This window comes from Phaethon aethereus (assembly GCF_964289735.1).
Source record: "Phaethon aethereus genome assembly, chromosome: 3".
NCBI classification, from domain to species: domain Eukaryota; kingdom Metazoa; phylum Chordata; class Aves; order Phaethontiformes; family Phaethontidae; genus Phaethon; species Phaethon aethereus.
The window spans coordinates 12,794,353-12,807,137 of NC_138576.1; the positions used below are offsets into that span (position 1 = coordinate 12,794,353).

The following is a 12,785-nucleotide window of genomic DNA, read 5'->3' on the forward strand; positions in this document are numbered from 1 at the left end:
TACAGTGACAGATAATTAAAGAGATTGAATTTTTTTTTCTGTTACCGTGATGAAGACGTGAAATAAGAATTAGGGGAAAAGGTCAAATGTTATAAATTTATTTTGGGACATATATATTGCAACCTCTGTGGAAGCTTTTGAAAATTCAGGCAAAGATCAATACACTTCCAATAAAACCTTTAAACTTCCAATAAAACAATATTTTAAACATTATATATATATTTATATATACTTTTAATTAAAGGGATCATTTTAGCAGGATTTTCTTTTTTTTTATACTGCATTCCTCTGACATAGCTCTTTCCAGATTGAAGGGATGCAAATGAGGTAAGAATTAAGGCAAACCTAAAAGGCATGCAAATGAAGTACATTTATATCCACTGACAATACAAGCACATGTGTGGATCAGACTTAAGAGCTGAGGAACTCTTCCCCTCTGTCTGTCCAGTACTACTTTACAGCAGAATGGTGACATGATTTATAATAAACAGTTAACATTGCCATGGGAATTCAGTGTCACTAACATTACTCAGTCTAGGAGACACAGAGCTAGCATCAGTAAAACATGAACAATAAATAATATAATTCACTGCAGCACAGGACTGCTGCACAGGCTTCAGAGGAATAGGGTTGTTATGAAATGACATTGCACACATCACATTGTGGCAGTTTATTTTTATAATATATACTTTTAAAATTCTTTAGCAAATGACATTCTCATGCACACAAGTGTTTCAAACACAAGAAGCAAGTCCATTTATAGGTAGTCCAAGCAAATTTTTGTGTGTGTGGAAATAGCTGCAAACTGAATGGAACATTAAACTTCTGTGCAGTCTATGATGCATTGTACACGAGCTCATTTTTGAATGTCACACTGCAGGAGTAATACAATGGAAGGATCGCTCTTTGCAGCTTCTTTGAATTCATCCAGTGTGATCTGGTCATCTTTGTTCTTATCCATCTTACTGAAGATCTTGTCTACCCGCTGCTCAGGCGTCAGACCATCCTCATTCATTTTCATCATTATCACAGTGCCCACCATTTTGTAGATGGCCTTTGGAAAGAAACCAAATAGAAAATTCAACATAAGAATTACAACCTGATTTTTTGATGTGATCAAATTCTGGAAAGATAGTCCAACAATAAAATGATTGCCAGTTTCCCCTAAAGTTTTTTTTCCTCCTCCCCCTCCCCGAATCAGATGTCCATAAATTTAAAACAAGTAAGAACATGTTTTCTTTCTTTAGATGTAGGTTTATTTCAGTGCTTGCATTTTGCATCCTGGAATGAATTTCTTTGGCTTTCTGTTTCATGGTGCAAAACTGTTGCAACCTATTCTCTGGATCAACTGTTTATTTGTATTTTATTCACTTCATTGAATTATTTCACGTAAGTTCTGAATAATCGGTTTTAGCAGTCATCACCTTTTAATAGCTTTCTGTGTGTACATCTGAGTAAAATCTGGTATTAAGTACTGTGGCAGATAATGAGGGAGGTAAACTTTATCCTTCCTGTTATATGCTGTGGTCATCTTAAAGCCCATCTGTGAGAGCTCACTTAAAATAGTCTGTTGTTATCCTTGTAAATTTCTGTAATCATCTGAAGTTAATCTCCAGTAAGGTTTCAGCTACTTGAGCTACAAACCAGTAATTTCATGGGTGTCAAGTGATTTTGAGATGGGCTTTGTAAATCCTTTGCTGTGCTGTTCTTTACGGTTAATCAGTTCATCAGGAAAAAATTACCTCTGGATATTTAAAAGCTTATATGCACATATGTATTCTCTGTAATTCTCAGAGATTACATCTATTCAAAAGTTAGTGTGCTTGCACCACATAGGCATGAGTCCGTGTAGACTGAATGTGTAATGTACGCTTTTATCGATACACTACAGCCTCTTGTGTACTTAAAATCTAAAGAGTATGTGAACGAGTAATCAAATTTTACTAATATTCAGACATGTTACTTTTAAGTATCATATTGGTCTCACCTCTATAATTTCCAGCATTTCCACTCTTGTAATTTTACCATCACCGTCCAGGTCGTACATGTTGAAGGCCCAGTTCAGCTTTTGCTCAAAACTGCCTCGTGAGGTGATGGACAGGGCACAAATGAACTCTCTGAAGTCGATGGTCCCATCTCCGTTTTTATCGAAGGTTCGGAAGGCGTGCTGGGCAAACTTTGAAGCATCTCCATATGGAAAGAACTACAAAATAAAATAATAAATAGAACTGTGGGCAATGCGAGGGAGCAAGCTATGTACCTGCCTGCAAAATACCACAGTGAGGCATTTATGAAGAGTTGCTCGTGGGCTTTGTGTGAAACTGAGGGTGTACAATGTAAGCTTCCCTAACAGTTACAGTGAAATGATTATTAAAAACTTATTTCTACAAAAATCTCTTAGCTTACTGCTAACTATATTACAAATATATTTAATGATAATTTAAAGCTAAATTAACTAGGTGATCCTTAAAATGTTGGGTGCAAATGGGAGATTATATGTCATATTCTTTTACTATGAAATATAGAAACCAAGGTGCATTTTAATGGTGTGTTTTCTGCCTGGATCAGCCCTTGACTTGTTGCAACCAAGTAGCTGTGTGGGCTTGTTGTTATATAACTTTATTTAAAAAACCCAAACAATCCACCCATAGCATAAAAAAACAGGAACATATGTTCTCTTCTGCCACCCAACACAATACAAGTACCTAAGATGACAACAGATTCAGTTAAACAATACAAGGCGAGGCTTTTCACATTTAATATCCATTATCGGTGAACGCTGCAACTGACTGTAGCTTAACAAAGTATTTTAAATAACCATAATACGTAGGTTTTCAGCTGATAGTTTTTCCCTCGAGAAGTGTATGATTTAAGTCGAGACGGTAGTTGTTCTTTCTATAGCCCAGACTCAAGAAAACATTACCTCTTAAAGGGATTTTTAAACCAGTGTTGAAGTCTCATTGCAGTGGGACAGCCATCTCCTTCTGTGCTTTTAAAAATTCCACTTCTTAGCAAGTATTGCATTTAATAATGTAAGTTTGAAGCAAAGGCTTCGGCGGCAGCCAAGGAAGTGGGTCTGCATGCTACAATTTTCCATTTTCCTGGCCAGAGCTTTCACTGCAGGCTGACGGTTGCTGTGGTCACCTGTGAAAGCTCTTGAACAATATACTCAAATTTCAAGGAGGATCTTGGAGATCTCACAGCATATACAGAAACGGGCGCTACTAATGGTCTGACTAAATACAGATGTAGCATATGGCAAGCCTTTGCTGCTTTTCCTTTGAGGAGGCCAAATGACCATTTGGATACCACATCTTGCCCTAAAAAGTGCAAAACTTAGTTCACAGCCTGCTGCTTGCAACAAATTTGTAGCCATGCAGGTCATGTCAGGAGCCACTGCTGCATTGCCAAAAGGGTCCTATCCTGAATGTTTCCTTTGAACTTACTGTTTTCTCTGATACCAACTTTTCAGGCACAATTCTGGACAACTTTTGCACTGCTGCAAGGTATGACTGCTATGCAATCTCTTCTCTGGCTCAGTGGCATTATAGTCAATGCAAAATCTTCCATGAATTTTGCCCCCCTCCATCCATTCAGAATATTGCCCTGTGTTGAATTACCTCCTAAAAGGATGCAAATCTCTGAATCCCAGAAGAGGTATCAGATATGCTCATCTCACTTCCCAGGTGTCTTTTTGGGAAGATATTTGAACATGGCGTCGAGAGAGAGGGCCACTGTACCCATTCCAGTGGTGTTTTGTCCAGCTTAACACAGCCGTTAAAGCTGCTGTTTTCTCATTTGACCTTGGATGGGTCAGCATCCAGCTGCTGCTTCTACACCCCTTCCCCAAGAGCTTAAAGAGGCGTTTGGTATCGTCTCCTCCTGAAAAAGTAACTTACGTGACTGTACTCAATCCAGCCCCTCTTTCTGTTTTGATAATCCAAACTGATGGAGCTGTAAATACCTCAAGGTACTGTTGCGGCTCTTTTCTGTACTTTCTGTTTCTTGACCTTTAAAAATTTTTGGACTGTGTTATGGTAAGCATGATTGGGCTTGTAAACACATACAGAGATATATGGATTCTCTGATACAATTCAGGACTGCAGTGACTGCAGCTACCAAACCTTGCTGAACTGCTCTTCTAGTGCAAACCTCAACCTTTTGTCAAAGCAAACAGAGCTCCCCCCACGGGAGGGCTCTTTGGGCTCAGTCCTACATTTGGCCGTGTCAGAACAAAGTTATGTGAATGTTATCCAAAACCTCAATGTTATTTGCATGTTATTGAAAATCCTGCTCACTGCTTCCTCTTCTTCATGATAAACCTTTCCCCCAACTTCTGTACCAGTTGTTAACATAGGTGATATTTAATTTTAAGTGTGAGCATAGATAGAGGTACACTTCTGCTGACCACTGGTGACAAGTGGCTCTGGTGCCCTATAGCTCCATTGGGACTCCACTGCTCCCCACTTCTATTCTTGGGAGATTTCTGGTTGTTCAAAGCTGAAAAAACCCATCTCTTGCTTTTTAAATCTGTACTGACCACTGTCCTGTGACATATGTGTTACAAAACAAAATACTTGAAAATTTTACAGTCTTCCAAGTGTTTCTGTTAAGAGCTGATGATTGCTGAGGATGCTGCCTGATCAGTATTTCTGTGACTCTGTCACTCCACAACCTCTATAACAGAAAGGCAAGTAGCTAGAAGGAAATGGGATTGTCCTTTTCCCTGTCCAAGATCCCTTCAGGTGCTATTCTCCTTCGATCCAGACTGAGAAATGGTGCAAATGTACTTACTGGTGGAACCAAAGAACTAAAAAATGCAGTGAAGAAGCTCACCTACAAAAATGGCTAAGAAGTGACAGGCACCCAGAAATACTCAAGAGGCCAAGAATGAAGCGGGGATTAGGAGGTGTCAGTGGCTGGAGATGCCAAAGACCATTTCTAAATTATTCTTGGGGAAGCATGAACATTGTCATTCAGTCTCCCATTAGAGGAGCAGAAGCAAGATGTGCCTACCTCTTGTGCTAGTCATGCCATCAGCCTGGCGTAGCAGGGAGAAAAACATCCTTCTAATTTTTTCATCACAGACAAGACAACGAATTTTTCTCTTCTGAGGTGAGGAAGGCAGTGGTGCTGCTCAGAGCTGCCTTGGCATTTACAGCCTAGTAAGGTGAAGAAATGGCATTGACGCTGTTTTCCCCCCACCTCTATTTGCTTCCTTCTAGGGAGCAAATGCAGTAAAAGGTCCTTTAGGGACGGAAGGCACTCTTCTTCAGGCTGTACCTGCTGATTTGTAATATTCTTAGCTCAGAACAACTAAAAAACATTGTCAAAACTTGTTTAGAAACCTGCTTGAAGACTTCCATTGGCCTGTTTTGAAATGACTCATAAATATGAAATGGAGCAAAAGAAAAACAAAACAATTACAGAGCAAAAGACGCCAGCTCTGGTAAAACATTGTTTGACTATTAAAATACAGTGAGGCCCTAGCAAGGTGTAAAGGCCTTTTTTTCCATAAAGGCACAGACTGTTAACTGCTTTAAGACTAGTCTAAGGCAAGTGGCAAAGAGAGACAGGGGTCACTGGAAGACAAACATCCGATTTTGGCGGGGGGGGATATGAGGATAGTTTAATCTCATATGGAACTCTGACATGAGCTCAGCGAATGCCTCAGAAACAAGTAAAGAAACACCACTGGGACTTTCAGTGGCTACAGCCACTGGGCAAGTCAGTGGATTCTTCAGGCTCCTCTGCAAGCCCTTGTCCAGGTGATCAATCTACATGTGACAGCAACCAGTTCCCTTCTGCTGCAACGGTGCTACTGAAAAGCGCACTCTCACTTTATAAGCCAGCATTGTCTCCTGCTTTACCTTTTTCATCTCTAAATCAAGACAAACTATACCTGCCTGGGCTTTTTACAGCAGTCATTTCCACAAGTGACCAAACACTGGTCATTCCTTTGTTTCTGCTTCTCTAGTCTCATCTCTTGGCTGTCTGTCCTTTTTCTGACCAGTTAGATCAACGTGCTGATGTGTGAAGAAAAGGTTATCTCTACAGACAACTACCAATTAGGAAAGGAAAAAGGAAGAGAAAAATAAGTCCCCCTTGTTCTGCTTCTAAATCTTGGAGAAGAAGGTCTTGCAGGTACTTAGCTCCCAGAATGTTTCTAGATGCTTTTCCCATAGCTGGGGGGGGCTTTCAAAGGGTCCCAGAATAAGAATATTCTAGCAAATAGCATCAACAAATTCTACATTACTGAAGTCTTGGGGAAACTGATCAAATATCTAGAAATATTTATCTGCTTGGCTGAAGATGCTTCTATCATCTTTGAAGCAACTGTGTGACCAACTATTCAGTTCATCTTTGGGAGGGAGTTACTGAAAAAGCATAAAGCATATGAAAAAGCATATGGCTAAAGCATAAAGAAAAAAACAAAACCAAAAGCAATACACTTTCCCAAATTCCCCAGTGATGGGGGGAGCCAAAACAGAAGGGTCTCTCCCTGAGGTTGCGGGTATCTATAGGTGGGCCTGAGAGGTGCTTTGTTTTTCATGCAATGTTTTATCAAGTTTGAGATGCATTTCTATTAAGATGGAAATTCTGCTATAAAGGAGGGAAAACTGAATTAGAGTAGTGTATAGAAAGCTGAACATGCTGCCTACACATGCCCATGGGTGACGTGAGTCGGTCACTGATGTAAGGTCACAGCTTCCAGCACCGAGGTGGGAGATCAGGAGGTGGCACAGGGCTTCTGTATCCCAGGCTTGGAGAAGATGGAGGAAGCAGCCGCCGATTCCCCAGGAGCTGAGATGCCCCTTTCGGGGCTCGGCAGTGCCACGCTCTGCCGAGGGCCGAGGCAGCGAAGAGGGACGAGCGAGGCACAGCCAGCGCAGGGAGCAGCACAAGCATCATCGGGCGACAGCACGTGGAAACAAACCTTGCATTGTCTCCCATGGGAAAAATCTTGTACAGTTGTTTCTGTTACACTTTAGGAAGGAGTTACCCTTTTTATCTACTTTGGTAGAGTTTTCTTTCCCCCCTTTAAGAAGTTTGCTAGGGACCCAGTTCACCTTTGTAAGTGGGGAACATGATAACTTTGAGAATCAGAAGGTTTGGCTGCTGGTAGAAGCTCGGACGGGTATTTTTTATAGCAAACTTAAATTTGACCCCAGATGCCGATAGCTGCTGGTCAAGCCCCATCTTGCAGAACCTCGGAAGTGAGAAGCCCTTTGAAGTCTATTTGCTCAACAGCTCTAACAGCTGTTACCCACAATCTTTCCTGTAGATGGACCAAGTTCAGACTTGAGGTTTTAACCCCAGCTCCGTACATCATGAATCTGATACGGTCTCCCACTTTGCAGAGCCACAGCATTGAGTCTGTTTGAAACTACAGTACGTGAATGCTGTGGACATTTTCACTGTGAGATAAAGCTGCGGTGGTATTTTGGTCACTGAGGGGGATGCCTGTGATGACTGGGGAGCAGGTTGCTGCTCAGTAGTTTTCCAAGAGGACGAAGCTCTGGGCTCCTGCCAGCAATGCAAACGCAGGAGTAGAGGAGATAAGAAAAATGAATACTTTTTCATTCTCTCCTTCAGAAAAAAATAATTGTAACTTACTATAACTTACCATACTCTTGCACTTTATGTGTTAAGGCATAAGAAGGGAGAGATGTACGGGCTGTGACCGTTGGAACCTGCCGGGAAGGTTGAGCATCTCTGGCAGCAGGATGACCTGCAGGGCTGCAGCCTGTGCCCACCAGCACCCCTTTGTACAGAACTGAACACTAATGTAACGAGAGCTTAACCACAGCAGCACAAAAAGACACAGCCAGTGCATTTGTCCTTCTGGAAGAGATTTGACTGCCCTGGGAATACACAGCTCAAGGGCAGGTGAGGACAGATGCACCTTTGAAATAGACAAAGAGACATTTTCAAGACTTCCTGAGGATGCGTGGATTAAGAATGGGTAAGGCACAGCTTGCCCCTCTTATTCATGTTATGTCTCACCCTTATTCTCCTATGCCAGAGGAGTCAATGTGAGAGGTTGTCAGCTGCCTCCATGCCCGGCGCTGGAGCAGGGAGGGCTGGCAGAGAGAACATCCCACCAAGGGTGGTGGGACCAGTGGGGAGGGGACCAGGGACAGGGCAAGGCCGAGCAGGAGGGGGCCATGAGCAGGAACGCCTGTGGGTGAGAGCCACAGCAACGCCCTGGATCGGCGCTGTGCATCGGTCTTTGGTCAATGGAGAGCGGCTTCTCCGAAGAGCCAACCCAAAGCACTCCAATTAGGTGTTGGAGACTTCTAACCTTGACTGGCTGTAGGGAGAGCAGAGGAATCATTAATCTTAAATTATGCTTTTTTATCACAAAGTAAGTCTTCACAGTCCCGAGCAGGGAGATTCTAGTGCTTGCAATTCTCAGACTAGGCCACTTCCTAGCTAATCTCCTACATACTTTTGGCTGAACAAGTGTTTTCAGTGCTTGCCTACAAAACAGACTTTCCACAATCACAGCAGTGGGATGATGCAACTTCCTTTCCCTGCTGAAAGGTCTCAGCTTGGACATGGAAACCCCACACTCACTTCCCTCCCCTATCTGAGACGAGATGAATGGGGAGCTCAGGAGAAAGCACCAGCTACAGCACAGTATGGATCAGGAAACGATGAGTTCCCGAACTGGGAACAGCTTGTGTGAACTAATATTAAAGGGATCACAAAGAGAGCAAACTTCTTTTTTTTAAACAAATTAGTGGTTGAGTAGCTCCTTTAGGAGAAAGAAAATTTGGATTCTAGCATTTGCCCCACTAAACATATCTAAAAATGTACTTTAACTAAGGTAATTTTCACAATTCTCTTTTCCTCTCATCGGCATCTTAGCCGCTACGATACTAAGCACAATGTATATTTTTAGCAGTATGGGCCAATGCAAATGATCCAGTTACTTCAGTGGGTTTTGAATTGGGCTTATGATCGTGATAAATCTCAAAGCATTTCCATACAACTTTCTAGCTCTGTCAAAGGTTTTTTCCCTGAGTTACCCTCATTGGATGAGCTCTTTAATGGACTGAAACACATCCAAATGTTGTTATTCAAGTCCAGACCCCCAAGGGCCTTTAGCAATCAAGGCAAAGCCCTCAAAGGGACACAGGCAACGAAGGGTACTGAGCAATCACACTCATAGCCAGGTCTCTCACCACTTTAAGGTGTCCATATGTTTTGGCTGTGGATTTCCGAGGGCTTTCCTCACACAGCTCTTCTGTCTAGACTTTGGAGATCCTGTTCCCAGAGGCAATTAATCACACCTTACTTGTGCTGAAGTCCTTCTGTGGCTCCTATCCCCAACTGCCCTTTAAATGAAAAGCATTTAGATGCATTTAGATAACCACTGAGGATTTGAGTCTCAGAGCTCTCCGAGGCAAAACTCTGCTACAGAGACATAACAGGCAATGAATGAGCACCCAAGAATTTGGCTCCACAGAAGCAGAAGTAATTTCAGCAGCTATGCATGCTTCTATTAACAATTTAATAAAACGTTAAGGGATTTGCATCCCAGAGATACAGATGTTCCTGTCCTGCTCCCAGCTCTCAGTCAGAGTAGCAGCACATCAGCACAGAAAAGCACATCATATGCCTTCGAAAGGTCTGGGGCCATCTTGTTCATATGCATTGAGAATAAAGTGAGGATGAGAACAATTTAATTTCATTACTGAAATTCCAGGGGGTGGAATTGGACCATGTGTCTACACTGTGCTAGAGGTGGGGTACTGTAACAGATCCAGACTCGATGTTCAGATGTGTGGTGTAGATGGGACCCTCTTCTCAGCCTTCTCCTTATCCTCTGTTCCCTCCCACCCTACATTATCACCCCGTTATGCAGAGAAATTCCAGGAGATGTCTAAAAGATCTTGCAATAGCTCACGCCCAGTTACAGCGCAGATGCCAGTGATGTCCACATGAGCTGAAGCAAGTGCTGCACTAATAGGGCTGATGAGCATCCAGGGTCTCTGCTCCACCATGGAACAGACAGAGGAAAATGGGCATGTTGGTTGGGTTTTGAGGGGTAATGATGCATGTAAAAACTGCCTGGAATAGCAGCAGGGTTTTGTGGAAAACATTTCAAAGCTGAGCGCCTTGCCCAACCACATCTTGTGTGTACTACCGGGATGGTTAGCTTAAAAATCTTCTGCTAAGCTATTTTTACTTTTCAGATGAAACTGGAAAGAGCAAGCATGGTCCTAACAAACTCTGTTCGTGGTTAGCGATTTGTATCTCCTCTGTCTTCCAAAATATGAATAAATGAATAAAAAAGGTACTATTGTATCAGAGTTTGTACCTTTTGAAATCCAAGCTCAATGTATTACTCTTAGGCACTAATGTAATCCAAGAAGCAGCAAGATTATCAAAGCAGACAATGATATTTAGACTATCCATGTGCAGGACTGCAGCTTCTGCTGATGGAATACGCAATGAAGCAACTGCATCGATGTATTTTTTTCTCTTACATGTTAATATAGCTACACCGCTTCAGAAGTCATATTCATTTTGTGCTCCTCCAACAGCTGCCTTTACTGGCAGCAAAACATTATCAGTTTTCTTGTTTCTCCCTCTTCTCCTAGTCAATCTCCGAAGGGTTATTATCTCCTTCCAGCTTGTCATACATGTACCAAAGCACTTCACACCCAAAGCATGTGAGTCTTTGCTCCGTATCTCTGAGAAAGGTCATTTTCTGGTTTGACTCTAGCCTTTTTATTGTGTTTTACACAAACAAAAGGTCAACTGGGCTGACGCACTGGAAAAATGCAGGATAGGAGCATGCAATACCACAACCCAGTACTGCAGGTCTGCATGGATTTTACCAACCAGATTCCTTCGGAGCAATCAAGGTCTTCTCTCGAGTCAGCCAGAAAATGAGTCTGATTATGTTTTGCTGAGTCTCAGGAAAGAGATCACCCCATAGGATTACCCCATAGGATTACAATGGATCGATACATAGGAATCTGGGCTTCAGGCTGTCAGGGTAGAGATCTGAACCTTTCAACACTGTCAAAATTCAGTGCTGCAAAGCAGAAACCAGCATGGTATTTTCTGCAGCAAGGAAAATAAAAAAATAAGACATCAGAGATAAAGCATCAGTTGCAGAGCAAGAACAATACAGAAACCTGTGAAAAAAACCCTTATACGCTTTCCCAGAGCTAATCGTCACGGTAAAAGCCCTCCAGCCTTTTGCCCCCATAGATGCTGAGCCTGGTATAGCTGCACTCTTAAGCACACCTGCAGTGTAAGGTAGGAATGTCCCACCCAGGAGAACTACCTCCAGCCACCTGGCTTCAGCTTCTGGAGGGTCCCAAGGCAGTGGGCAGCATCCACAGCCTGGGGTCTGTAGGTTTCAGCAGCAGGGCTGAGCCTCTGGCAAGGATAATCTCGAGGACCACCAAAGACCAGAGTCTAATTGACTATTTAGATCCAGGTCTCAGTTCTCCACGTGTAAATTTGTGAGATGTCCCCACCTCAGAGGCGCGCTGTGAGGATAAACACAACAAAGGATTGCGACTATTTCAGATGCTGCTGCAGTGGGAGTCATACAACTAGCAAGAACCAGGGAGAACTGCCAAACCTCATGGATGTTTGCTGCTTATATCTCTGCTTGGTAGCTTTAATGCTGCGAACACGAATGCATATAGACACATGGGGAGGCTTAAAAGCAGCTGTTCTTCACATAACAAAGAAATATTTAGAAGAGCCAAGAAATCTGATTTCTCCCCTTCACGGGGAAAATTCACAACTTGTAGAGGCTGAAATGGGATCAGAGAAGATTCTTTCCCAGACCTCCAAAGACAGTAACTAGCTCTTACACTACTATTAAGGACTAAGTCACCCTGTCTTGCAGATGTTTTTAGCCACTGCAGAAATGCTCATTTGAGGTATACGGAGAAGAAATATATGAGAATTTAGGAGCTGACCTTCAATTATCAATACCAGTTCCTTGCAATTATGTGAGATGGGTTAAGAGACCAGAGAATAAGCGCACACCACAGGCCATGATAAAGCAAGAGCCACAGTAAAAACCAAAACCTACAGTCAGCATATGCCAAGGAGTTGGAGGAAGATGGATGGGAAAAGAGAAGCCATGCTGCTGCTTCTCAAATGTTCATCTGGCAGGGTCTACCTCTGAAAAAAACTTTCAACCTGAAAAGTTAATATTCTATATTCACATTTGTGGGAATTAGTCATTAACTAGCAGGAAATGAATCGATTTTCAATCTCAGCTTTTCTCTGATTAGATTTGGACAATAAGAAACTTAATTGAGCTGTGGTAGTGCTATAGGTCAATACACTAGCAGATCAGTTATTACTCAGAGCTAATAAAAAAAAGTCTTCAGAGAGAATTGTCATCAAAACAATTAGTAATGCTAGTGCATAACACCACGACTACCGCTGATTAAATGTTATTTCTCTTTGATCTTCCTTAACTGAGCAGCAGCACTGGAACACTCTATTTATTTTAAGTTTGGCACAGTCTTCCACTATCCCAAGGTCAGTGATAGCACAGGGCTATGACAATGTCAGGATCCTGCTGTGCTGTAGCTATGCCCCAGCCTAATTACAACATCCTTTTTCTTGACACCATGTTATCTCTTTAGGAATCTGGAAACATACCAGCTGGAGAATACACTGATCTGGGACATGTCTTTTTTTTTTCCCCTCTTTTTTTTTTTCCTTCTCTTTTTTTCCCCCTCCAGTAAAGATCATCTGACTCCATTTCCGAAAAAGGCTTTGTTTTCCCAATG

The 12,785-nt window shown here is 42.3% G+C and overlaps 1 protein-coding gene across 2 annotated transcripts in view; it reads right to left on the reverse strand.

Moving 5' to 3' along the window:
- Positions 1-856: 856 nt before the first annotated feature.
- Positions 857-12,785, reverse strand: part of VSNL1 (visinin like 1) — a gene marked incomplete at both ends in the record, with an annotated part of 51,100 nt that continues 39,171 nt past the window's right edge. The window contains 2 exons of one of the 2 annotated variants that reach the window (XM_081997246.1): positions 857-1,054; positions 1,988-2,203. In XM_081997246.1, the coding sequence (XP_081853372.1) occupies positions 857-1,054; positions 1,988-2,203 (414 nt within the window). The remainder of the gene's footprint in view (positions 1,055-1,987; positions 2,204-12,785) is intronic. The other variant, XM_081997247.1, reaches the window with a different exon arrangement.